A 26035-nucleotide genomic window follows, 5' to 3' on the forward strand; every position below is an offset into this window, starting at 1 on the left:
CTCTCTCTGCCTCTGGGGCGTGGCTTCAGTATCTACTCTCTCTTCCTCTGGGGCGTGGCTTCAGTATCTGCTCTCTCTGCCTCTGGGGCGTGGCTTCAGTATCTACTCTCTCTTCCTCTGGGGCGTGGCCTCAGTATCTGCTCTCTCTTCCTCTGGGGCGTGGCTTCAGTATCTACTCTCTCTTCCTCTGGGGCGTGGCCTCAGTATCTGCTCTCTCTTCCTCTGGGGCGTGGCTTCAGTATCTGCTCGCTCTGCCTCTGGGGCGTGGCTTCAGTATCTGCTCTCTCTGCCTCTGGGGCGTGGCTTCAGTATCTACTCTCTCTTCCTCTGGGGCGTGGCTTCAGTATCTGCTCGCTCTGCCTCTGGGGCGTGGCCTCAGTATCTGCTCTCTCTTCCTCTGGGGCGTGGCTTCAGTATCTGCTCGCTCTGCCTCTGGGGCGTGGCTTCAGTATCTGCTCTCTCTTCCTCTGGGGCGTGGCTTCAGTATCTGCTGTCTCTGCCTCTCGGGCGTGGCTTCAGTATCTGCTCTCTCTTCCTCTGGGGCGTGGCTTCAGTATCTGCTGCTGCTCAGACCTGCGTCGGTTCGGTTCGCATGGCTGTTATTCGAGCTACAGATTGTATATACTTATTTTTGTATGCGTGCATGCAAGAGCTTTAAGGAGCCTTAACGAGCCATACCAGCTGGTGGGGGCGGAGTTTCTGCCGACAGGCAAACGGGAGGGAGCTCTCTGTACAGGCAACATGGAGGGAAGTGAAACAATTGTTCATTTGCATAATCCTACCAACATTGTAATGATACAAAGCTGGTTGAAAAAGAGTAAAGTTTTCCTTTAAGTGTCACTTCAGGCCGCGGACTGGGTCGGGAGCTCGCCACCCCCCGCCCCGCCCCACTGCATTTCCATGCCGAGTCTGAGGACAGAGCCCGGTGCCGAGGAGCGGCCCACCACAGATAAAGGAGGTGTCCAAATAATGGCCAGCTGGGATGGATGCAGAAGCGTTTTAGCGATGGCTTGGCGGCGCCCCGCGGAGCCGCTAACCCCTTCGCCGGCTTCACAAAGATGTCCACCTCGCCGCTGGAGCCTTTATTGAGCCACTTGCTTGTGTGATCTTCTGATCGATGGAGAGACGAGGCGACAGACAAACATAATGGTTGAAGTCACTCTCCCCCCGACCCCTGGTGTTAATCCATGTTTTAGAAGGCAGACAGCGGAGGCTTGCTGAGGGCAGACTGCAGGCTCCTTCATCTCCCTGCCCGCCTGCAATTACCGGCACGCAGATCGGCCAAAGGGGTGAATTAATTTAGTCGGTAAGAGTGTTAGCAATTAACTCATTCAGTGCCAGCCACTTTTGGAGAACGGATGCTCCCAGTGCCAGAGTTTTCAGAGCGTTTTCAGTGATTTCTCGAGGCCCACAGAATATTGTGTGATATTACTATGTAAACACCGAACACGCACAAGAACGAGCTGGCTCTATTGTATCATCAGCAAAAAAAAGTTTATTGATACCATTTTCCGTTCTTTAGTTATGAGCCGGAGAAGATAGGTTGTTTTCAGCGTTTTCAGGCTTTTCAAATTATTAGCTGAGATAATCCGCCTTTTGTGAAATGCAGCATTTCAAGCACATTCACTGAGTCTGAAGATAATATTTTCTGATGTAGTGACGTAGTTGTTGTGTGATGCCCTGCGTGCACCACCCCCCTCCCCCCCTCCCCCCGTAAACTCCTCCCCACACTGCACACAGCCTCACGCAACCATTATATTTTCGGAGTGCTGCGTTTGTGTGCTGCTGTCGGCTCTCAGCGCCACAGCAGGGAAGAGCCAACCCGGATTGCTGAATGGTTTGGCGTCAGGGGCTGCTTTCCTGGCTGCTAATCGGTTGGAGAAACTATACAGACAGACAGACAGACAGACAGACAGGGACAGAGGGGCTCAGTTGTGAGCGCGGATTGACTCCTGTTCGGAGCCAATGTCAGCTCCCGCGACAGAGCAAATGGCTCTGGGAGCATGCATCGGGTTGTCTTTGATCCACGGCTTTTAGGCTGTTTCTCGGACCTGTCTCTAATCTGGACTGCACCGAGCAAGCACTGTCGCCACCTAATGAGTCCGTAAAATAGGTTATACACCTCCAATAGCTACTATAGTTGTACAGGAGCTGCGGAAGGCTTTGATCGACGTCCCACCGTCAAAAAACGCATTGGACGTCGAAGGACGTCCGTGGCATTCTACGTCACTATTTAATTGGACGTCGAAGGACGTCCATGGCATTCAATGAGTTAACAGCCTTGTATTTGTTGTCCTCAGGCTGTCCTAAAAAATGGCAGAGTAGAAATAATCTAACGGGAGAAATATATAACTACCGTAGACCAGATTTGACACATGCAGTTGCACTAGGGCACTTATAGTGTGCAGCAAAAGCATAACCATCAGTTTCACTTACCCAATTCAATGACGAGGCTCCTGGCAATATCAAAGGTTTGCATCAACATTTCATGATACAACTCGAGCAAATCAACACTATCCTGAGCAATTATGAGAATGAGAAATACTGAAGCAAGCCTCAGCTACAGCAATCTCAGAGGTGGAGATAGCTGAAAGACACAAGTTGTCAATGCTGGGCAGCATGGCTCAGACACACAGAGGTCAGCCTTGGTGTGGTTAAGGTCAGGATTTAGCATGGCTCAGACATACAGAGGTCAGCCTTGGTGTTGTGGTTAGGGCCGGGCTTGAGCAAACTGGTGTTTGACAGGGTGTAAGGTCAAAGGTCAGGCTTTAGCAAACCCTGGTGTTTGACAGGGTGCAGCCATGTTCCTCCTTCAGCCTCCAGTATGACAACTGACAAAGTCATATCTGTGCATCTGTGATTGCCCTGCTGCCGTCTCCTAGGAACCCAATCAGGGATTTGATTCTTCAGGTTTGAGGATAGCCATTTCCATTCAGTGGATGAAGTTTCCACTCTGATTGTCTATGCTATCTAACTCACTGCTGCCAGCCTAAGACCACGCGCTATCTGAATTACAATTTCCTCTGTTGAGCCCTCGCTCACTAAAGGTCAAAAAGGAGATGACAATAGGGGCAGCTGATGGAGCTCGACAGTGCTAGCGCTGTTGTTTTAATGGGCTGATTTATCCCCAGACCTTCATCTGGCAGATCGTCAGGGGTGTTGAAGGGTGACAGGTCACAGCTATATAACATAGCAACACGTGTCAATGAGCGGGCTACTCACATTGAATTTGATGATATCGTAGATCAGATACCGGGGGACAGGCTGGCCGTGCACCTTGTCAATGATCATCTCCTGCCGAAACAGAGGGAGAAAACAGAAGGCAAATTCGTCATGAGACCAACAGATGGAGAGAGGGAGTGAGGAAAAGAGACAGAGATGAACATCAATCTGGGCCCTGGTTGTATCACAGCGTGTTGAAAACGTTTCCTGCTTGAAAGCGGTGACGCAGGAGGGGAAACAGCAGCGGGTCGGTAGGAGGTGTGCGCTCTCAAGGGACTGCGTTTATAGGGAAGGGAAGATGCCTATGGCACCGGGAAGCAGAGCAGGGAATTAGGGAGGTGTGTGTGTGTGTGTGTGTGTGTGTGTGTGTGTGTGTGTGTGTGTGTGTGTGTGTGTGTGTGTGTGTGAAGTGGCATGGGTGCAGTGAAGAAGGACACGAAGCAGAAATAGCACTGCACATCCATTATGCAAGACTCTCCAGTTGAGAAGCAGGTAGCCCGGCAGGCCCATGATTGGCTTTTGCAGCAGAACAAGCATATTGTTATCGACGTCACAGGAGCATCACAACTATGATGTGTGTTACCCAGTATGAGAATGAAGCAGGACATAAGAGAAAAATGGGAAAATGAAGGAGGAATGGCTATATCTGAGGAAGAATGGTCAACAATGTGGGGATATCAATGGAAGTCTACTAGATCACAAATATGAAGGGAATTCACATGGAAATGCAACGTTAGATATTTTATTATACACCATCTCAGAAAGCTCACTATGATTATAACTCATCTTCTTGCTGGAGAAACTGTGGAAGTCAAATAGCACATCACTATCATGTCTTTTGGGACTGCCCCATTATCAGGGGTTATTGGAAACAGATTCACGAAGCTATACAGGATGTTTTCGAATGTGTAATACCCCTAGATAGTAAAACAATGTATTTTGGTATATCGGAAGACTGGTTGAAAGAAGACAGATATTAGATTAATATATTGCTGGTAGCTGGTAAAAAGCTCTCACCAGGAAGTGGTTATCACAGGAAAGCCCTAAAGTGAAAGAATGGATGAATATTACGATGGAAATATATAAGATGGAAAGACTAACTGCTGTTAAGTAGAACAATTTACCTCAAGATGGGAATCCTGGGTTCAATATATAACACCCATTAGGCCAGATTTTATCTTTTTGGATCCAAGATGAATGTATAGTGAAAAGTCCACTCCCTGTTTTGTTTGTTTGTCTTTTGTTTTTGTTTGTTTGTTTTGTTGCTGCTGTTGCTGTTGTGGTTTTGTCTTTTCTTTTATTTCTCAAAAAAAAAAAACTATGGCAGTACATATTTACAATGTATACAATGCAAGTATGTATTGATAATAATCTGTCAATAAAAAGTAAAAAAAAAAAAAAAAGAAAGAAAAGAGAATGAAGCAGGACTGGTATTTTATTCCCTTGCCCCTTATCAAATACTGTCTTATCAAAATAATACTGTCTTCTTCAGGCTGCTGAATGTGCATAACTGCTATAACTGGCATATGAAGCGGTAGCAGGCAAGAAGTCAGTAAAAGGATCAAGTATTTATCCAACTTCCAAACTGACCAAATGCATACTGATGGTGTCATGGTCAGGTGACTTGTACTTTCTCAGTCGTCCCACAGGGCAATGCACCAAACATAAACACCCACTTGCCCTTGGCTTGCAGGGAGAAAATGGCGGTCCCACTCTGAAGGATGGGTTGGAAGAACCATAGACTGTATAAAATATGGACCTAGCCACCGTGACGTCACCCATTAATTCATCGACTCCCATTTTGAAGCCACAAGTTTGGCATTTTGACCATGGAGGTTGCTGCTCGGCTGGAATGAACGAATGATGTCATTCCGGGCGGCTGCATCATTATACATCTGCGCTGCACTGAAGCATCGCACAGACACAAAGCGATGGATGAATGCATTGAAACACAAATCAAAAATAATACAATCTACATTGTGTCAATATCAAGTTGATGTAAAGCTGGCTATAAAACTGTAGTAAAAATCAGCATATACTATAGGCAGCTCCTTTGGGCTAAGAATTAAAGGTATGACAGAACAGCTGGGCTTGTGCGGGGCTCCCAGTGAGCAGCCAAACACAGAGCCAGGGGCATCAACAGATGAATGACAACAGAGAGCAGTGAAAACAGCCCTTGCAGCGATAGAAACACACATGCCCACGGCTCCCTCAAAGGAACGCTAATGGGCCTGGGGCGCGTGGCCCGCCTGGGCATCCATCAGCGGCTCTCAAGACCAGAGGAAACAAACAACTGCTTTGCATAAAAGTGCTCGAGCCGGAGAAAACAAGAGCGGGGGAAAAACGAGGAGGACGACTGTTGTCATGTCCCCCACGGTGAGCAGAGTACTGTACGCCAAGCAGGGCCGCACGTCTCTGTCATGTCCCCCCGCAGTGAGCAGAGTACTGTACGCCAAGCAGGGTCGGACATCTCTGTCATGTCCCCCCACGGTGAGCAGAGTACTGTATGCCAAGCAGGGCTGGACATCTCTGTCATGTCCCCCCGCGGTGAGCAGAGTACTGTACGCCAAGCAGGGCCGGACATCTCTGTCATGTCCCCCCGCGGTGAGCAGAGTACTGTACGCCAAGCAGGGCCGGACATCTCTGTCATGTCCCCCCGCGGTGAGCAGAGTACTGTACGCCAAGCAGGGTCGGACATCTCTGTCATGTCCCCCCACGGTGAGCAGAGTACTGTACGTCAAGCAGGGCCGGACATCTCTGTCATGTCCCCCCGCGGTGAGCAGAGTACTGTACGCCAAGCAGGGCCGGACGTCTGTAATCACAGCCAGCTTCCTTGCCATGGCTTTCCTGTTAGGGAGGGTGATAATGACTCATGTCTCGTGCACCTGCTGCTCGGCCCTGTGCCACCTACAGTGTTCTACTGCAGTGCAAACATGCTAATAAAAGCCTAAGCCCATTATTAGTGTGAGGATAAGTCACCAATCACCTGAACCCACCCCTAAAAAACACAACACACTATAGGTTGAGGCCACGTCTCGTCATAGACAGTCCGCGTGTCTGGGAACGCCCACAAAATGTTAAACGGCTGGCGCGCGAGTGGGGTAAAACCGCCTATATATCTCATGGGCTGACTCACCAAAAGACGGTGCTGCGGCTCTAAACTACATGTTTGGGGGTTCTAGAGCAGAACACAAGATGTCTGCTCAGATGTGCGTTTACTGCGGTGGTTAAATCCCCGATCGTGTCTGCCTGGGCTGGGCTATCAGCTAAATTCTAACTTTGCTGAATGGATAGAACGGGGGAATTTACACCACCTGACCCCGCCGCCAGGCTAACCCAGCATCTATTGTGGGCGTTCCTAGAACCTGTATGGGCGTTCTCAGACATGCGGACTGTCTCTATAGAAAGGAAGCACAGTGAGATAACAGCATCTTATTTTTCCACTGACACAGTTATCTGCTTTCCTGTCAATCCTGTCCGCCAGACGGAGGGAGCGCTCTTCTTCTTCTTTGATCTCAGATGGGCGATGGCAACCGCCATCAATCATCAGTGTGGCCGAGCAGCAAGGCTACATGGGGAGGAGCTCCAAGGACGGGGAAGGAGGGGGGTTGTCCAAGAGAGTACTGCAGCGATGACGAATTTGTAGGCGAACCCAGAACTTAGCATCGCCCTGGGTTCCCTCGACAAAAAGTAAATGGGATTTTCCCATTGGATCTTGGATTATTGCAGAAAATAAGCTCTGCGGCAAGCAAAGTTTATGATACTTACGAGTTTTGTTCAGCGAGATCATCTTCAGAAATGAACCCCACTTTAATTTTTGAAGCGTAAATGCGATTGCCAGATTACGCTTCAAAAATCATAAAAGCATTTGTGAAGATTACCTTGCTGAACAAAACTTTTAAGCATCCTAAACTTTTGTTAACCATAGACCTATTTCAGGCATCTTCCGCACGCACCCATTCAAAAAACTCATTGACTTTGAGATGAGAGAACCCATGCTGCTATCTAATGTCCTGCTTTTAAGGCTCATTCCTGCAGCACTATTAACAGTGCAGTGAGGACAGGGTCAACTTGTAGGATGTTCAGAACAAAGCCACACACCGTGACACACACCTCAAAAGTAGTAGAAGAAAGGGGAGGGGCAAAAAAGGAAAAGAAAAAGAAAAACTCACCCCATCCAGTAGTGTGTTGGATAAGTGGTCACGGAGGTCTTTCCGGTAAGGGAACTCCAGGTTGGCTATGTGGAAGATACTGTTGTCTCTGTCGATCATAAACACTTCATTCTTTCCATTGATCAGCATCATGTACCTGTCGGGGCAGAGGAGAAAGCATCACAGTTACAATGCCCTGTTTTTGTGTTTTCAATTTAATTTGGTCACATCGGCTACATCAACTGCTTCTCAATTAGAGATGTACAAACATTGGACAAGTATTTATCTACCTGCGATACAAGCACAAAATGAACACTATTGATCTAACATTCTGAGACCTTTCATTTCAGTTTGGAAAGTCAGTTTCAGTTTGGAAAGAATCATCAACACCTGACAAATTTAGAAGATAAGTAAATGAAGCTAAAAAAATGCCTTGATGCCAATGTTTCACTCCACCAAACAAACAATGCTGTCTATAACTTTCTTTTCATTAGTTTGCTTTGGAGAATCGAAGATGGTAATCAATAATCATACTTCAAAGTTGACTTGATTGCTGTGAGAAACACGGCACTTGAGTTTCAGGCTGCACTCAGTCAGCAGCATAAACCAAAGAGAGATGGTGCTTCTTGCTTTCATGTGGAAATTGGTCTATTTCACTCAGATAAAACAAGAAAAGGGTGAAAGCTTAAGAGTTTGTTTTATCTCTGCGAAAACAAGAGAGCTCACACAAGACTTAGCATAGCAACCAGTTGCATTTTTCTAGCCGTGCATTACGGGAACCATCGGTGCAGATCGGTGGGCCAGATCTCTCTCTCTCTCTCTCTCTCAAATCACATATTTTAAGTGACGGCGATGTTTATCAAAGGAACATCAAAGCTCTCTCTCTCTCTCATCACATTTTATATTATTTTTCTTTACCTTTATTTATCCAGGGTAATCACTTAACTTCCATCTCCACATTCACACCTGGAAGCTGACCAGTACCACCACAGTCTGGTCTGCTGGCCACTGATCAGCTCCACTGGAGCAGTTGGGGTTAAGGGCCTTGCTCAAAGGCACCAGTGGTGGTAATGGGGGAGGGTCAAGCGCTGCTTTTTCACCCCAAAGTATTAATTTTGTAATGACACCATTGATCGACTAATTGTTTTAGCAATGCATTGTATAAGAAATTCAGCTCTCAATAATTCAACGTTACAATAAGCTAAAATCCAAAGACCAGAGAACAATACAAATCATCGTTAACCTGCAACACGGAATGCAAATGTGTAACTTCAAGTGCTGAACTTAAAATCATCCGAATTGCATCACACTTAAGAAACAGCTGCTGCTACTACCGCCATTTAATTTAATCTTTCATGTTCCTGGGCTGGAGAACAGACACTGACGGTACAAATCCATCCAGCACACTAGCACAGCTCCAGCTTTGTGCTCGTATCTCAGTCCTCTGTGGCCCATGAGCTCATGACAGGTAGACAGAAAACAACGCTCCTCAAGCCCCATGTTCTCAACATCACCCTGGATTACTGTGACTGACTGAAAAGGATTCAAACAATCTGTGGATGTGTGGTTTGTTGTCTCACTGACGTACAGCTTCCACCAGACCTTTCTCCTCCTGCCTGACGTACAGCTTCCACCAGACCTTTCTCCTCCTGCCAGTTATTCATTGACATTTACACCCGAATGCGAGGAGACCCAAGTGAGAGCGGCCGTGCTCGGCTAAGGTTGGGCCGACTTTCTCAGTAATAGGCAATAAGCTAGTAGAATTAGGCTTCACGGATGCTGTTGAAAATACTGCTATTTGCAACTGATCGTTAGGGAATCAGTACCAACATAGAAATCAATTTCAGGCTTTAGTTCAGGTTCGGCCTAACAACAAGCTACAGGACATAAACATGGTTTTCCTCTGGTTCTGGTCAGACCCAAATTTCAGGCCATTGCCAAGCTATCATTAGCACAGCATGTTAACATAGTAGAGGAAAGTACGGAGAGAAGAATCCAACTAAATTATCTCTCTGAAATGGCACTCTCATGCTGTTTGATAGCTTGGTCTAATTACTTAACATTCATTAATGTTCCCAAAGCTAGGGTCATATAACGACCATCATCATCATCATCATCATCATCAGAGTTCACAAAATGATTCACACAAAAACAGAAGAAATAGCACAAGGAATAAAGAAATCAGAATGAGAGACAAATTTATATACATAAAAGCGAGGAGATGATGTTAAGATTGAAAAGATGACACTGATTGAGCTTGCCCGGGTGCCTCAGGCAGGTTGAGCCGCCCACAATCTAGTGGCCTTGATGGCAAATGCCTAGTCAGCTAGACTGAGGAACCTTCAGACAAGCCAGAGGACCTCAGATGATGGTGGGACAGCATGGGTATATTAGATCCTAAAGCTGAAGACGAGAGATTGACTTTTGATTGAAGTGGGCGTAAAGGGAGTTACAACAGGAATAACTTTCTCCAGAGTTATTCCCGCCCTCTAACCTGTCATGTCACCCTGATATACAACTCCATGCTCAGGGAACTGAAAGAGAAAGGAGAGGGCACTCTGACAGCTGCACCAGGCTTGAATTTCGCCATAATACATTGGTTACATTATCTTAGTTTGGAAACGACATAACTATTACATTAAACTGCACATGTGCATGGGAGCGATAACACAAACAGTCCACAGACGCTCAGTCAGTGCTTTATGACTTTAGGTTGTCAGAAATACTGAGCTATCCAAGGCCATATGAATAAAATATGTAAAGTCTTAAAATGAATGGTAAACCAATTCCCTTTCCCATTACAAAGTCCATGGTGTTGCACTGTCATTCTAGAGGCTGGCTCTGCACATGCAGGATGAAAACAAGTCTTTACTCGTAGGTTATTTTATCTCCAAATAGCATATGTTCACCAGGGGCCAGGTGATTTATTTCCAGGACTAGGAAGGCTGCCCAGCTAAGCCTTGACCGGCATTTGCAGGTGAGATATAAGACTTACAAGTGACCATTAGAGTGACAATATACCCCTCCGGTTCCTCTTCATGTCCTCCCACAAATTCAACTTCTGGACGAGCCGAGGCCAAAAGGTGTTGTAAAAGGAATGTTGTAAAAATGTCATTGTTTCATACTTGAATCGATACCAGTGAAGCAGTGAAAATATAACGGGTCAACTTATCCCCTCAATTAAACATAGGCAGATATATTTCACTGTGTTGGCTTCAATTCAAATAAAAATAAGGAGAAGCAATGAAGAAACTCCAAAAAGGGGATATTACAGGTTGGAAAAGAAAGAAGTGTTCTAATTGAATGTTAAATTTTTTGTACGCAGGCTAGCTTGATCGCTTGCGGACCTTGCTACATTGTTTTATCTGGTTCTAAATTAGCTTTTATCTCTTGTTTTCTTCTCTCTTTTTTCTTATGTGAGACATGTTTTTTTCTAATACATGTGTTTGTATATTCTATTTGTGTACTCTAGCTTATGTGAGACATGTTTTTTGTGTATTCTATTTCATTGTCTGCTATGTAATGTTGTCTTGGACCCCAGGAAGACTAGCTGTCGTCTAGGCGTCAGCTAATGGGGATCCTCTTTAATAAACAAATACATATATCTAAACTCATTTCCCCTAGCAGGCCAATCAAGTAAACCTTGACGTTGACCTTATTACTGTCAGTCATTTTCTATGCAGTGGTTCTCAAACTTTTTTGGGCTCCAGTACTGCAGTTTGGGGACTACCGTTCTATGGTATGGATGGGCTACTGTGTACTGTGTGTTGCTAGTTTTAATTTCACTGTGCAGCTGTGCAGTGTGTGCAGTGTGTGTGTGTGTGTGTGTCCGCCTGTCTGTCCTGGGCACTGACCATGGTGCTGAATTGTCATAATAATGTATGATAATGTTGATTTAGACATGCAGCAGGATGTGTTTTGGTTGTGGACTGGATGTTTGTTGTTCGCCATTGTTTCATCTGTGTTTATGTGTAGATAGGCTCGGCTTGTTGTCTGTGAATTTTAGTGTGGGATCACAGAGGTTAATCTGAGCAAGTGTAATTTCAATATGTGCGTGTTCATCATGCATGTATGTGGCGGTGTGTGGTGTCGGAGTATAAGAAAGTGCTCTGTAACACGTCACTCGATATTCATACACCAGTAATATAGACCTATGGCTGTTTCAATGCACGTCTCCCCCTGCGCACCTTGAAATGATGTTCTCCCCATGTTCAGATGTGTGCCGCAGTCTATGAATATACCTAATGGTAAAAACAGGTCGGTATCATTGGCAAATGTCCATCTGGTGGCTTCATTACATGCCTCCTATGATGAACCTGATTACACCTGGTAGGCTGACTGCTGCTCTTTATGACCAAATATCAAGTGGTGAAAAAAGCAACTCAAGTCCTGATGAGCAACTCCGCTCTGCCTCGATTTCCAAAGGTTAAGTATCCTAATCAATGTGCGCAAGAACGGAGGGAAATTAGCCGGCTACTTCATCATATCAGGGCACTCATGCAGTGCAAATGGGCCGAGAAGCTTTGATGGAGAAATAACACAGCAACTGAAGGGAGGCAAGCTTTTGGGGGGAAACTGATGTGAGATTAATGACTTCTCCACTGCCAAAGCTGTGCATTTCTCATACCTGCTGTGACTGTCTGCCATTATCGCATATGGATTAGAGGTAATTAAATTGCCATCAATACCAGCTGGTTCAAAGTGAAAGTGCTGGAGGGCTGCCAGGAACAGGCTTGTGTGCAGAATACTTGACAAGCTGACAGAAAGTCAGCACAGAGAGGGGACTCAGGTCTTTCTACACGGGGGTGCAGTGACAGAGAGGGGACTCAGGTCTTTCTACACGGGGGTGCAGTGACAGAGAGGGGACTCAGGTCTTTCTACACCGGGGTGCAGTGACAGAGAGGGGACTCAGGTCTTTCTACACGGGGGTGCAGTGACAGAGAGGGGACTCAGGTCTTTCTACACGGGGGTGCAGTGACAGAGAGGGGACTCAGGTCTTTCTACACGGGGGTGCAGTGACAGAGAGGGGACTCAAGACTTTCTACACGGGGGTGCAGTGACAGAGAGGGGACTCAGGTCTTTCTACACGGGGGTGCAGTGACAGAGAGGGGACTCAGGTCTTTCTACACGGGGGTGCAGTGACAGAGAGGGGACTCAGGTCTTTCTACACAGGGGTGCAGCAGTGACAGAGAGGGGACTCAGGTCTTTCTACACGGGGGTGCAGTGACAGAGAGGGGACTCAGGTCTTTCTACACGGGGGTGCAGTGACAGAGAGGGGACTCAAGTCTTTCTACACGGGGGTGCAGTGACAGAGAGGGGACTCAAGTCTTTCTACACAGGGGGTGCAGTGACAGAGAGGGGACTCAGGTCTTTCTACACGGGGGTGCAGTGACAGAGAGGGGACTCAGGTCTTTCTACACGGGGGTGCAGTGACAGAGAGGGGACTCAGGTCTTTCTACACGGGGGTGCAGTGACAGAGAGGGGACTCAGGTCTTTCTACACGGGGGTGCAGTGACAGAGAGGGGACTCAGGTCTTTCTACACGGGGGTGCAGTGACAGAGAGGGGACTCAGGTCTTTCTACACGGGGTGCAGTGACAGAGAGGGGACTCAGGTCTTTCTACACGGGGGTGCAGTGACAGAGAGGGGACTCAGGTCTTTCTACACGGGGGTGCAGTGACAGAGAGGGGACTCAGGTCTTTCTACACGGGGGTGCAGTGACAGAGAGGGGACTCAGGTCTTTCTACACGGGGGTGCAGTGACAGAGAGGGGACTCAAGTCTTTCTACACGGGGGTGCAGTGACAGAGAGGGGACTCAGGTCTTTCTACACAGGGGGTGCAGTGACAGAGAGGGGACTCAAGTCTTTCTACACGGGGGTGCAGTGACAGAGAGGGGACTCAAGTCTTTCTACACAGGGGGTGCAGTGACAGAGAGGGGACTCAGGTCTTTCTACACGGGGGTGCAGTGACAGAGAGGGGACTCAGGTCTTTCTACACGGGGGTGCAGTGACAGAGAGGGGACTCAGGTCTTTCTACACGGGGGTGCAGTGACAGAGAGGGGACTCAGGTCTTTCTACACGGGGGTGCAGTGACAGAGAGGGGACTCAGGTCTTTCTACACGGGGGTGCAGTGACAGAGAGGGGACTCAGGTCTTTCTACACGGGGGTGCAGTGACAGAGAGGGGACTCAGGTCTTTCTACACGGGGGTGCAGTGACAGAGAGGGGACTCAGGTCTTTCTACACGGGGGTGCAGTGACAGAGAGGGGACTCAGGTCTTTCTACACGGGGGTGCAGTGACAGAGAGGGGACTCAAGTCTTTCTACACGGGGGTGCAGTGACAGAGAGGGGACTCAGGTCTTTCTACACGGGGGTGCAGTGACAGGTAAATACAGCGTTCCAATTTTTTACTTCATAAGAGCTTTTCAATATATTTTAAGGGCTCAATGCCACTTTAGTCACATCAGCGATATGGGGTGTAAATCGCAAGGTTCATCACGATACGATATTATATAGATTCCTTGGACAAGGATCCGATATTTGCTGATATCACAAAGTCTGCCACGATACAATTTAGATTCAATTCAGGGATCTGCGATCAATATGAGATGATATACGGCCATTTAACACAATCAGCTACAGAATAGAATACCTCATCAAATGGCCATTAAAACTTTGTAATACTTTTTAAGTGCCTTAATTTGTCCCTACATTGATTTATCAACTTGTAATACTTTTCAAGACCCCACGGATATCCTTTTCTTACTGTGTTTGCTAAATGGAGTTCACAGTTTTCCTCTAGATTCACCTCGTGTCTGAGAAGATGAGCTCAATATGCCATGCTAGTTTGGCATCTGAGTAAAGACAATAAGATAAGGTTAAGATAAGGATATAATTGGAAGTTTACAAAAATCATGGGTGAGAATCATGGCTACATAATTAATTGGAAAAAGTTAATTTTAGATTTTTTCTGAATGAACTTATTTCCCACTTAGTTGTGCAGCAATAAAAGCTTTAATTTACTAACTTGACACCAAGTCCAAAAAGTACCACTTTCTAAACATAGGCCAAACAGTGAATAGGTGAATATGTTTTGTTTGAATCCCAAGTGAGGTTAGGTGGGGATGGGGGCGGGGCATGGCAAAGTAAGCACAACAAAACACACCCATCTCTGATAAATGCGGTGCCTTTAATAAACCATCTGCAGGAGAGAATGTGGAAGAAGGAGGCAATCTCCGAGCTGTCAGCTGGAAAACGCAGTCGCACGCACTCCAAGACCACTGTAATGGATGGCTGACCATAACAAACATAAGACCTTGAAGCCAGACATATAATCTAATCTTCGTTGTTCCAGTCAGATGCTTCTAGGTCGGCCCGGCAGTGGAAGGTGGCGGCAATAATAGCCCCCCGCACCAGAGATCAATGGGGAGAGACAAGCTTGACCCTCCTCTCGCAGCACGACTTTTGTTTTGCGGCGATGTCTGAAGAGAGGGACAATAACTAGCCTTGAGATAGATTGCAGGAGGAAAAGAAAAGAGTGTGGGAGGAGAAGAAAAGCGTGCTGCTAAGTCTACAGTCTCAGGGCGCTCGCAGACACACAATGGAAGTATTAAAAAGGCTCAGAGGCAAGGGGGAGGCGGTATTGAATGAGAAAGGGAACAGGAAATGCCCCGATAGCCGAGCTTGAGCAAATAACAATTCGAACAGATGGGAAGATATCTCCTTGTGCACAGGGGGCGGCGGCGAGCCACTCTGCTATCTTGGGACTCTGAGTGGGACCCATGTCGGAGGAGATCAAACAGATAACTGTCACTAGAGGAAAGAAGGGGACCTGCCGACCGCCGAGGACACAACAGGTTTGCAGCGGGCCAAGGTGGTTCCGCCTGCCGTCTAATTGGCCCGTTAGCCATGGCTAACGGCGTAAAGGCCGTTAGCCATGGCTAATGGCGTCAAAGGCCGTTAGCGCTGCAGCGCTCCCGGTGGAGCTCATCTTCATCAGTGGAGAACGAGGCACATTTCCACCATCTTCAAATCTCCCTCTCGCTCGGTCTGAAGTCGTGGTAATGGCAGACACCGCATTCTCCCTTACAGCCAGATTGGAATAATTCAATGCAGCAGGTCCCTTTGTTGTGACGAGGGGCCTCCCTCTCCTCTCCGCCCCGGTCCTCTTGATAGGTGCTGTGAGCCTCGGGCCTCTGTCCCTGGAGCGCTTTAGTCCTAATGAGACGCAGACGGCTTTAGTGGTCCCGGGGCCCGCGGCCTGACTGTTAGCAGCATGGGCTCCCGGGGGGCCTCTGATCAAATCCAGCAGCTTTGCACATCATTAGTGTCGGGGCCACGGGCAGCGCTGCCTCCCTATTGCCCATGGAGGACCCATTTCATTTCTCATTTAGGAAAAAAACGGTTGAGTCTTAAACTACAAAGTGAAGCGCTTTTGCTTAGCCTAGGAGTAACCAGAAGGGGGACGAACTCACCCGTAATGAAACTATACGAGCTATAGATATTTTGAACATTTTGCTCACACAGAGCAGGATTTGAAAATACACCTGTTTTATTCATCCTAAGTGACAAGTGGGGCAGCAACGATAGAGAAAGGCTTCCCATCCTGACCAATTGAGGCGCGGTAGATTTGCCCAAATGGAATTGTGGTGTTCGGACACTTCTCCTTCCACAGCAAGTATCTCCAAACGTATGAGTTAAGTTGCTTCAACAGCAGTGAGCAGCGCTGTGTCCAGACAAAGCTGGACTCACCAACCTTAGATCTCTTGCCTCTCCTGATCTTTTGCGATCACAGACCAACCGGGTCAGGAAACACAAGAGTGCTGTGCCAAGGTCACTGTTGTCACATTACAGGATTCCTAGGTACTGAAGTTCCGCTTTTTCAAAGTTACCTTTCCAAGGAAGACAGAAAAATCCTACCGCAAATAATGCTAGTACCCTCCCTCTCAGCAGAGTTATAGAAATCATAAATCAACAGAATAACCAGGGGGGACCCGGGGACTGTTTACATTTTACGAAGTAATCATGCTCTGACAATAACCAATCAAACAGATGGTGTAAACGCAAACCTCTCCTTCAGAGAGAAGATGTAGGGATTTCAAAGGGAACATCAGACTATTGATTGCTCATTTGGAATGAAATGTAATATAATCATATAATCATATAAATTAGGGGTAGAAGAGAGGAGTTTAAGAGGAGGGAAAAAGACAAACGGTCCAATTGCACTCATTGATCCAAAGTGCAACAGCAGCTCCACCCTCTGCCGTTCTGGGGAGAGTTGTAGACTAGCACATGCTTCCACCGATACCTGTGCAGTCTTGTCACCTGACAGCGAGGAGTTTCACTGGCAGGACGTAGTGTGTGGGAGGATCATGATATTCCCCCCAGCTGAACAGGCGCCCCGACCGACCAGAGGAGGCACTTGTGAACAGGACACACACCCTTAATCCGACTTCACAATTGTGTCGCTGCTGGGAATTGAACTTGGGTCTCTGCGGTGGTAAGGCGAATGCTTTTACCTCTACACTACCCAGACGCCCCCCAGGGACATTGTTGGCTCTTCCTCATCCGGTTCTCCTCTGGGGCACAGAGACCAATGTATTCCTGACAAGAGTGCTCTGCAACAGGACAGCTCAAACCCAACTCAGGCTACATGTTGCCCTCTTGCCAAATGCACTGACTTTCCTGTCCCTTCCAAAGCCCATCAGAACCTCCTTGGCAGACCGCAACAGTGAATACATCTACAGACAGACTCAATGAATCAGGACTCATCAGAACCTCTTTGGCAGACAGCAACAGTGAACTGCTTGCTGTACTGCCCCGGTGGCTGCTTGCTGTACTGCCCCGGTGGCTGCTTGCTGTACTGCCCCGGTGGCTACTTAACTGTGTGAGAGTATTAGGAGGATCTTCCTGAAAATGAACATGGCTGCTCGCTAAGACTGAGCGATAAAACAATCTCGTTAGGGGATCTGGATTAGACTCGAAAACGATGATATGATGGACATGTTTTACTCGATATGGATAGATCTAACAACCCATCACACAGCGGTAATAAACAGCCATTCAGTCGGCAGTTTTTGGCTTGCACATCAAATTACAGTACAATCTTCTGCACCTCTTTAGATGTTATTAAAAAAATATATTTTAACACATTGAATGCCAGCCATGTTTTCATTCCTGTAGGTAAGTTGTGCCAGGGGTGTTTTTGACGATTCTGGCTCATTTTAGAACAGCCGAGGATTCTTTTCTGTTAAGAATTCATGAACACCAATCATCTAAAAATAACTAATAGAATGTGTGCTTTCTCTGTCTAAAAGAGTTAGTTTGCAGAGTTAGTAGTTATGTAGATATTAGCCGTTGAGTACAGCATGGTTTCAGCGTCTGGAAATTTATTCAGAGATAAATGGCTTTTTGTGAAACAGTCACTTTAACCATTCATTTTTGGCATCAGTAAGACCGTCAGACATTCTAAACAATAGTTTTGAACAGTAATTTCCTCCATAACAACAGGAAACACCCCTCTCATTCAAACTCCTCCCTCCGTGTGTCTTCTCCTCCTTCCTCCTAACAGCGGGCGTGTGTGTGTGTGTGTGTGTGTGTGTGTCTCCAAACTCCTCCCTCCGTAGGTGTGGCTTTGCAGTGTTTTGTCACAGGCGAGTTTCTGTTGCCTCACAGATCCTAAAAAAAGAGAAGGGAATCGCAGGAGCGGGGAAGAGGAGAGGAGAGGAGAGGCGAGGGGGGGGGGGGGGTTAGACACGGGAGAGAAATTCCTTCGCGATCCCCTTCTTCCAATCTTGAGGCAGCCTACTCCGCTCTGCTGCTGCTCCTCTGGGCTGCTGCTGCTGGCGGCTCTCGGGCAGTCTGGCTTACTGTAAAAACGGGCTCGTTCGTTTCTTGAGGTGTCGGCTGAGAGCTTTGAAGAAGCTTTTGCGATTCTGGTCTTATTTATGCGCAAAGGTACTCGAGTGTGTGTGTGTGTGCGCGCGCGTGTGTGTGTGTGTGTGTGTGTGGGGGGGAGGGGATCTCTGTCCGTTCTGTGTGTGTGTCTCCGGGCTCCTGACTGTAAAATCGCCAAGCCTGCTTTTGGTGTACCGTGGCTGTGGCTTCTCTCTGTATCTGTCGCCACTTAGTGGTCGGTAAAATAGATTACACACATGCTCTTGCTCCTATAATTATCTCGAAGATGTAAAAGGGGTTGATTGATGTACCACCGTCAAAAAAAAAAAATCTTTATGTAAGACGAGTTAGTCCGTCCTTGGCACTCAAGCGCTGGATTATGTAAGACGAGTTAGGTCGTCTATGGCACTTAATGTGTTAACAAACTATATTCCAAAGTTTAATTAACCCTCTGGTTTCTTCAGGTTTCATCAGTCATTATCAAGATACTCTTGAAACTGGCAGCATTATCAAATTATATATTGTGATAAATATTGATAAATATGGAAGAAAATACTGTGATTAATATTTTTTGCCAAATCGCCCAACCCTAGTGCTCGCTTAATTCATCCTACAAATTAATGATTTAATAAGCTCTAAATGAAATGCAAAAAAGAGAGGAATTAATCACTTTGAAACTAAATAATGGGGTCTGCCAGAATGGGAAACTTTCTTATCTTCATTAAGGCAACAAAGGAAAGCTGGAGGGATTTAGAAAAATGCAATAGTTTCAAAAAGGCCTCCGGAAAATATGCAAAGTGAAAACGTGCCCAGACCACCTTGAAGAGACAAATGTCCTATTAAAACTCAATTTCAGGTCTTTAAAATGCCACCGGCTAGGACGTAGGACATTTCATATTCTCTGCACGGCCCGTGTGATGCATGGCGAGAATGAGAGATTATCACGCTGCAGCATGGCATTCAGTAAATCTCACTGGAAACGCACAACACAGTTCCAGATCTCATTTATCATATCTAATGTGTGGCATAACTTCTCTGCACGTGAAGGCTCATATTTCAGGATCCATACTTGATTCATCATTACAGAGTCTCTAGGATTAATACAGGCTAGGCAATGGTGATTAAAAGCAGAGCTAATCTCCTCCTCCTTATATGATGCTTGTTTAGAATCCGCTGACAGTTGATGCTGTGAGAGCTCACTGCCATCTGTCTTGGCCCTATAGCCAGAAGCATGCTGTCCATGAGTCAGAGATACTGTCCAGACTTAATAAAGACCCACACACCCACAGGGAATCTACACATTTCAAACTTATTTTTCGCCAATCAAAACCATCTATCAACATGGGGTCTTTTTGGTATATTAAGCGCTCTGAATTTCACATGAAAGCCAAACATGTAGGAAAGAGACATGAATAAGCTGGTGGAGAATGGAGATCCAGTTTGCAGCTCAATAGTGGAAGATAATATCAGACCAGCATGAGAACAATTGGGAAAATAAAGAGTGTTTTGTGTCAACATGGAGCAATAAAGCACATCTTTGCCCCAAATGAGAAAAGTGCCTTATTATCGGCATTCAACCACAAATAGAGGGCCCTCTGTAGAGTGCATACCTTCACTGCAGCGTGTTACGTGAATCTGTTTGGAACTTAGGCGCATTTTTGTGATTGGCTAATGGCTACCCCCATTGCCATGCCTCCTCTTGGCCAGTTGGCGTGAAAAGTTAATCAGTTGGTCCTTGGCCCACGACCAACCTTTCTGCCAAGTTTCGTGCAAATCCGTTCATAACTTTTTGACAAATGGGCGAAAAAACATAACCTCCTCTAGCCAACAACTCTGTGGCGGAGGTAATTATTATTATGTAAATATATCCACATGAAGAAGACACTCGATAAATAATTTTTGCAAGTTCCTCAAGCCAGTGTCAGACATAATAGTTAAGCATAAGTTGTGTGACAGCGATAACGGAAAAATACGGCAATCAAAGTAGTATTCAGAAAAGTCACAGAAGTAGTCAGATTTTATGACTAACCCCTGGCCTAACAAAATTCTGGGACCAGTGTTTATTTATTATTTTGATGGCTGCCAGTCTTTTGTAGAAGAGATAACATAACAGCAATATGTCTAGAGATGACTTTGGAAGAAAGTGCAGCACTTCAAACTTAAAGAGTGCCAATCAGAAAGTGTGAGGGTGAGTCATCGTCACAACATTGCAGTTATTTACAGGGAAAGTGAAGAAAAAAATATGAGTAAAGAACTTACATTTTTGTCAGATATTATATTTGATTTTTTTAAGTAAGAAGCAACAAAAAGAGAGACAGAATGGCTCTACTGACAATAGGGCTGCCTCTGTCAAACCAAAGCTTTTGTCATGTAAATAGGAAGATCTAGTTTTGACGTTCCATTGATATTTAATTACCTATTCACCTTATGTAGCCACGCCCATTTGACCCGGTTCTGTGGCCGTCCTACGACTTCCGGCTAAAAATAATAATAAAATAAAATAAAAAATGGCTGCGCTGCTCCAATATCATCTAACTCTGAATTAACTAATAATTTAGCCAATTGTATGTAACATACCAAATAAAAGCAAACGGCAATGTCTAAGAATGCAACGCCATGTAACTGGCTCGTTAAGTCTCGCATTCCAGGGAATTACGTTAACGTCTGCGGGTCTTTATTGACGTTAATGGCTCGCGCTGCTATCGCGCTGCCTCGGAGGAGAGAAAACTATCCGAAGCTTTCTTTGTTGGAGTCCAGGTATGTTTTACAAGAAAGTGCTCGTCATTGTCGACGATAACGTTATCTGACCTGGCTAACAGTGGATACTCGCTTGCTTGCTGTGTACCGGCTCAAAGTAGTAGGCTACGTTATTTATTTTACCCCTTCACTGTCCGCTCCAAAAACAACTCTTTTATTTTGCGCCGTGACCGCCGGAAGTGTTAGAAGGACCCGGAAGAATTTGGTCCACTGTAAGGTCTGAACATAAGGTGAATACACCTCCGATATTTTCGGAGGTGTCTTATGGTAGAGAATGAATAGCAGCTCCAACTTTCAGTAGTGGAGTCTAAATATGTTGAGTTTGCATAAATTACATCATGAATAAATTAAATTGCAATGTGAACATGCGTATCTGTTGTTGATGATAACCAATATAGGACACAATGTTGTACCTCAGTTCCAGAATAACAAGTTAATGCATCATTATATATATTAACCATTGAAACTTGTAGCATTCAAAAGTTAACCTAACATCATGTTCCTTAGTTTTCAGGAAAGAGCAGCTCCAGGCATGAGGAGACCTGACATTACTGACTGCATCAGGTGCAAAAGACCCTTGCTTCTCCAGCTCACAATCCCCCCCCCCCACACACACACACACACGGGACGAACATTGATTGAATTATTCTTCGGGCAGATAAATTAGCCTCCCTGCACAATTTGTTCTGGGAGTCTCCAGCATTCTGGTGGGTGGGTGGGTGGGACTGGTCGTGACACAGATGGGCCTCAACAAAGCCAGAGCCTGAATATGCTGTGCAGAGATAGCGAGCCATTGTGATTCATCTGCACACCAAGGCACGGCAGCACTATCTAAAAGCCATCTGCCTTAGAAATATCAATTAGTAAGCCTAATTAAAGGATGGCTTTACCGGTAATCAACCCACTTTGTATCATTAATAATCTTGGTAATATAGGCAGTGTTTACCTCTCTGTGTTTTCCTCACAGAGATCTCCCATTTCCTCCTCTGCCAAAGCGCTCCGTTCTGACGCGTTTTACGTCACAACGCGTCACAAAGGAGCTGCGGAAGTTCTGCTGGAGATGTGGAATGTGCTCCGAGGCAGCTGTTACTGTTTATTTTTATTTGTTAAGTATGCGCACATCTGCGGAGAATTGCATGGAGAGCCTTAACGAGCCTTAATGACTTGCAGCTAGTGGGGGCGGAGTTTCTGCAGACAGGAGCAGGAGCATTTTCTCCGTCAGGTAAACAGAGAGAAGGCAAAACACTGCCCATATGTGCTTATATTACTGAGATTATATATGAGGGATCAGCCGAGCAGCATTTTGGTAAACAAACCGCGTCACTGGGTGGCAACGGCAATGGAACCCTATGGAGCCTGAGTGGCGCGAGGCTTTGAGTGTCTGACTCTAGCTGGCTAACTGTTTACATTTTAAAAACTGCGACAGTTCACACAACTTTAACACGACATGCATTATACATCAAACTCTTGAGCTAATTCTGCTCTCACTCAGAATGTCAAAATATAAGCGATGTGATTTGTGATTCATAGTTTTTGAGATATTAACGTTGGTTTGGCACAACTCATACTATTAACTGACGCGGGGTTCCGCATTTCTGGGTGGCAAGTGACGTCACGCTGATTCGATATGATACAAAGTGGGTTGATTACAGGTAAAGCCATCCTTTAAGGAGAAGCCTGATATCATGATGAATCTTCTGTGTGTCTGTGTGTGTGTGTGTGTGTGTGTGTGTGTGTGTATGTGTGTGTGTGTCTGTCTGTCTGTCTGTCTGTCTGTGTGTGTGTGTGTCTGTGTCTGTGTCTCTGTCTGTCTGTCTGTCTGTCTGTCTGTCTGTCTGTCTGTGTGTGTGTGTGTGTGTGCGCACGTGTGTGTGTGTCTGGAAGCATGTTGGTTGAATGTTCAAGTAGCTGGGGCGCTAAAGGTCTAGAGGAAAAGAAAGACGTGCTAAAGACCACCCACTGTAGAGAATGTAGAAGCAAATTGGGAGAAAAGTGCGCTCCCGCTTTCCAACAACACTTTCAAGCATTTGCAGATGATGGCATTCCATTACACGCATTAATAGCAACGTCTTGGTCAGGGGCCAAATCTCTACTCGGCAAGTCTCACTCTTACAGGAAATTAAAGCACTGATATGTAAAATACAGAAATTGCCTGCGCTCATGAAATATTCACCAGCACAGTGAACATTTCCACCAGCAAGAGACAGCGCTTCATAGCAGACTACCGGAATGCTAAGACTGCTTCCCCCTAAAAAAGCTAGCCTGATTAAAAACCTATTGGGAACCGGGGAGAAACAATGTTAGTATTCCTCACACGCCTGGAAAGCCTGAACCAACATCTCAGATATCACCACTCCCAAACGCACACTGACCCTATACTTATTAAACATTCAGAACGTAGCATAATGAATGGGGAGAAAACTTCATCTATCCAATCAGAGGCACTTGGAGAAGAACCTGCAAATATGGACAGGAAATGATTCCATGTAATTAAGAAAGAGACCCACCGTGTGCCGTCTGCCTTCCAGCTGACTTTGTATGGATTGCGGTCTAGAAGGCTGAGGTTGCTCCTGTCCATGGACACAGGCTGAGCTCCAGGGAAGCCAGACCTGCAACACAAAGGTCAACACACACCCAGTATGAATCCCCTACATCAGTGGTTCTCAAATGGGGGTCCGGGGACCCCCAGGGGTCCTTGAGGGGGTTCCAGGGGGTCCCCAGCCAAAAGGGGGGCCATTTTTTTCTGCTATAATTCCATAACACAATGACTGTTTTGGTCATGGGTTTTATACACTTTCTGTAATAAAACATCTAAAAGCATCAATCTTATTATCATATGGGGGACTGTGGGACAAAATCCTATCAAATGGGGGTCCGTGGTCTAATTTTGGTCAGTTTAGGGGTCCTTCATGTGAAAAGATTTGAGAACCACTGCCCTACATGACTAGCCACAACAAGATACATTGACCTGAATTCAAATTAGGGGGGGGCGATATGGCCCTAAAATAATATCATGATATTTCAGTCTCGCGGGACTTTCCAGACGAGAGTTGTGTCTCTCACTGACCCGACAGGCAAAAATGGGCTGCCTGTAACTAGTGAAAAGAGCGAGGGGGAGAAATGCAGTCTGATCGTTCCTTAGGGAACAGTTTATGACGATATGTGTCGAAAACGGGAATAAAACTGTCTATTTAAATGGAGGAAAAGCATGCTGCCACTTGGCCCTCACGGAGCTCCATTCTAGGAGTGGCTTGGACGCTATTGATCTCAAAACAACGCCTAGGACGGCAAAAACGCTGCGGAGAGCACTGGGTGAGTCGTCAGATCATAATTAATGTGAGGAGAGGGCTGCAGGTTAAAAAAAAACGAAATTCTCCTTTAACACAATATCACGATATGGATTTCTGACGATATGATAATGAACTGTAACGATAATATATCGATAACGATACAATATGGCACACCCCTAATTCAAATCTAACCATCAAAAATAACCAATCGCCTAAAGATGTTCATTTTTGGCAGTTACTTTGTTGTGGACAGAGTAAACATGGCCGCAGCGCACATACTCCAGAAGAGCAGGAATAATGACTGCAGCGTTCCTGCTGTGATGACAAGACAGCAGTAGAGCTCATTCTATGAAACTCTTCATAAAAAGGCTGCGGCAGCAGATTTATCCAAAAAGACAAAGAAAAACAATCTATTCTAAAAAATAAAATAAATACAAGTTTAAAAAAAAAAGTGATTCAGGACAAATGAGTCACAACACAATACAGCACGCCCACACGTCTCCACCAACACACACACACACAGTTTCCTAGATGGCGTATGAGAAGGGGAGAGGGAGGGGCCTCTCACTTTTTCCACTCCGCAAACTCCTGACAGCGTCTTTGGATGTCTGCTAGTTTGGGCTGTGTGGTGACCTGTGTGACCCCTTTCACCGAGACGCCTTCCAGGAATACTGCCCCCTGGGGGAAAGAACAACACAAAGGACAAAGGTCACAATTTGTCAGGATTTGAGGAAACATTTTACACACACACACACACACACACACACACACACACACACACACACACAACTTCTCCAAACAGCTGCTTTTTGCCTTATGAGTCGCTGTGTGCAGAGACAACAGGCAGGAGTGGTATATAAATGGAGCTGTCCTCTTTAATAATTTGCTGAATCCACCTTCTTCAATGGGTTCCTCTACCTGGGCTTACCGCACTCTACTTTCTCCTCAGCCGCCCTCCCCCCCTCCACCCCTGCTCTCTTGTTTCTAGAAGCTGGGTGACATCATAGATATTCTATTACTATAGATGATTCACCGCAGCAGGGTTAGTGCTGACCTAGCAAGCAAACACAAACCACACATATAAACACAAAGCTGGCCCTTGTTAGCTCAATACAGTTGAAACTAAGATATTTCATTAAACAAATACATTTGCTAGTCACAGATTTAGCTACTACATCAACAAACTTCAGCTTTAGCTTTAGCTAATCGCTCCCTCCTAACATGAGTTCCTGTTGCCAAATCTTGCGAGAGTGTGTTGCTGAGACAGAGACAGGTCTTGAACAAGTTTAATTTTCTCCTGATCTGTCTTCTCATGTAATCGGGCAGTGCGACTGTGAAGCTAGACGAGCCAAAAACAAAAATGCAACAAAGTGAACTTTGCGGCCATGGTTCAGACCGGTTCTAACCCCACTCCACTCCTCAGTGAACAATGACACACTCTATCCACTAGCAACATTTGCAGAGCAGCATCTTTACTTTTCATTCCAAAACTCAAACACGGTTCATCATCCGAGCAGGTTTATGATGAATGACGAGTCTCTCATAACAGACGAATGGATGCCGACCAGTCTGCCGTGGGGACGGACCGTTCAACCGAGACGATGCTCTTTATGAGAGACGCACTGCAGCCTGCAGGACCTGCTGCTCTTCTCTTCCCTCTACACCTGTCTGTCATCATGACTCAGTGTTTTGGTAAGCTACGTGCAATCATGACTAGGCATCTC

The 26035-nt window shown here is 46.0% G+C and overlaps 1 protein-coding gene across 2 annotated transcripts in view; it reads right to left on the minus strand.

Annotated features, from left to right (window-relative positions):
• The window catches only part of LOC310782495 (mRNA-capping enzyme-like), a 118131-nt gene that overhangs the window by 76997 nt on the left and 15099 nt on the right, over window positions 1-26035 (minus strand). For both annotated transcript variants that reach the window (XM_083643168.1, XM_083643169.1), the window contains 4 exons: window positions 24880-24989; window positions 23529-23630; window positions 7395-7530; window positions 3223-3294 (listed from right to left, as the gene is read on the minus strand). In XM_083643168.1, coding sequence (XP_083499294.1) covers window positions 3223-3294; window positions 7395-7530; window positions 23529-23630; window positions 24880-24989 — 420 coding nt within the window. The remainder of the gene's footprint in view (window positions 1-3222; window positions 3295-7394; window positions 7531-23528; window positions 23631-24879; window positions 24990-26035) is intronic.

The sequence above is a fragment of the Poromitra crassiceps genome (genome assembly GCF_964638095.1).
Source record: "Poromitra crassiceps genome assembly, chromosome: 9".
In the NCBI taxonomy this organism is placed as follows: Eukaryota; Metazoa; Chordata; class Actinopteri; order Beryciformes; family Melamphaidae; genus Poromitra; species Poromitra crassiceps.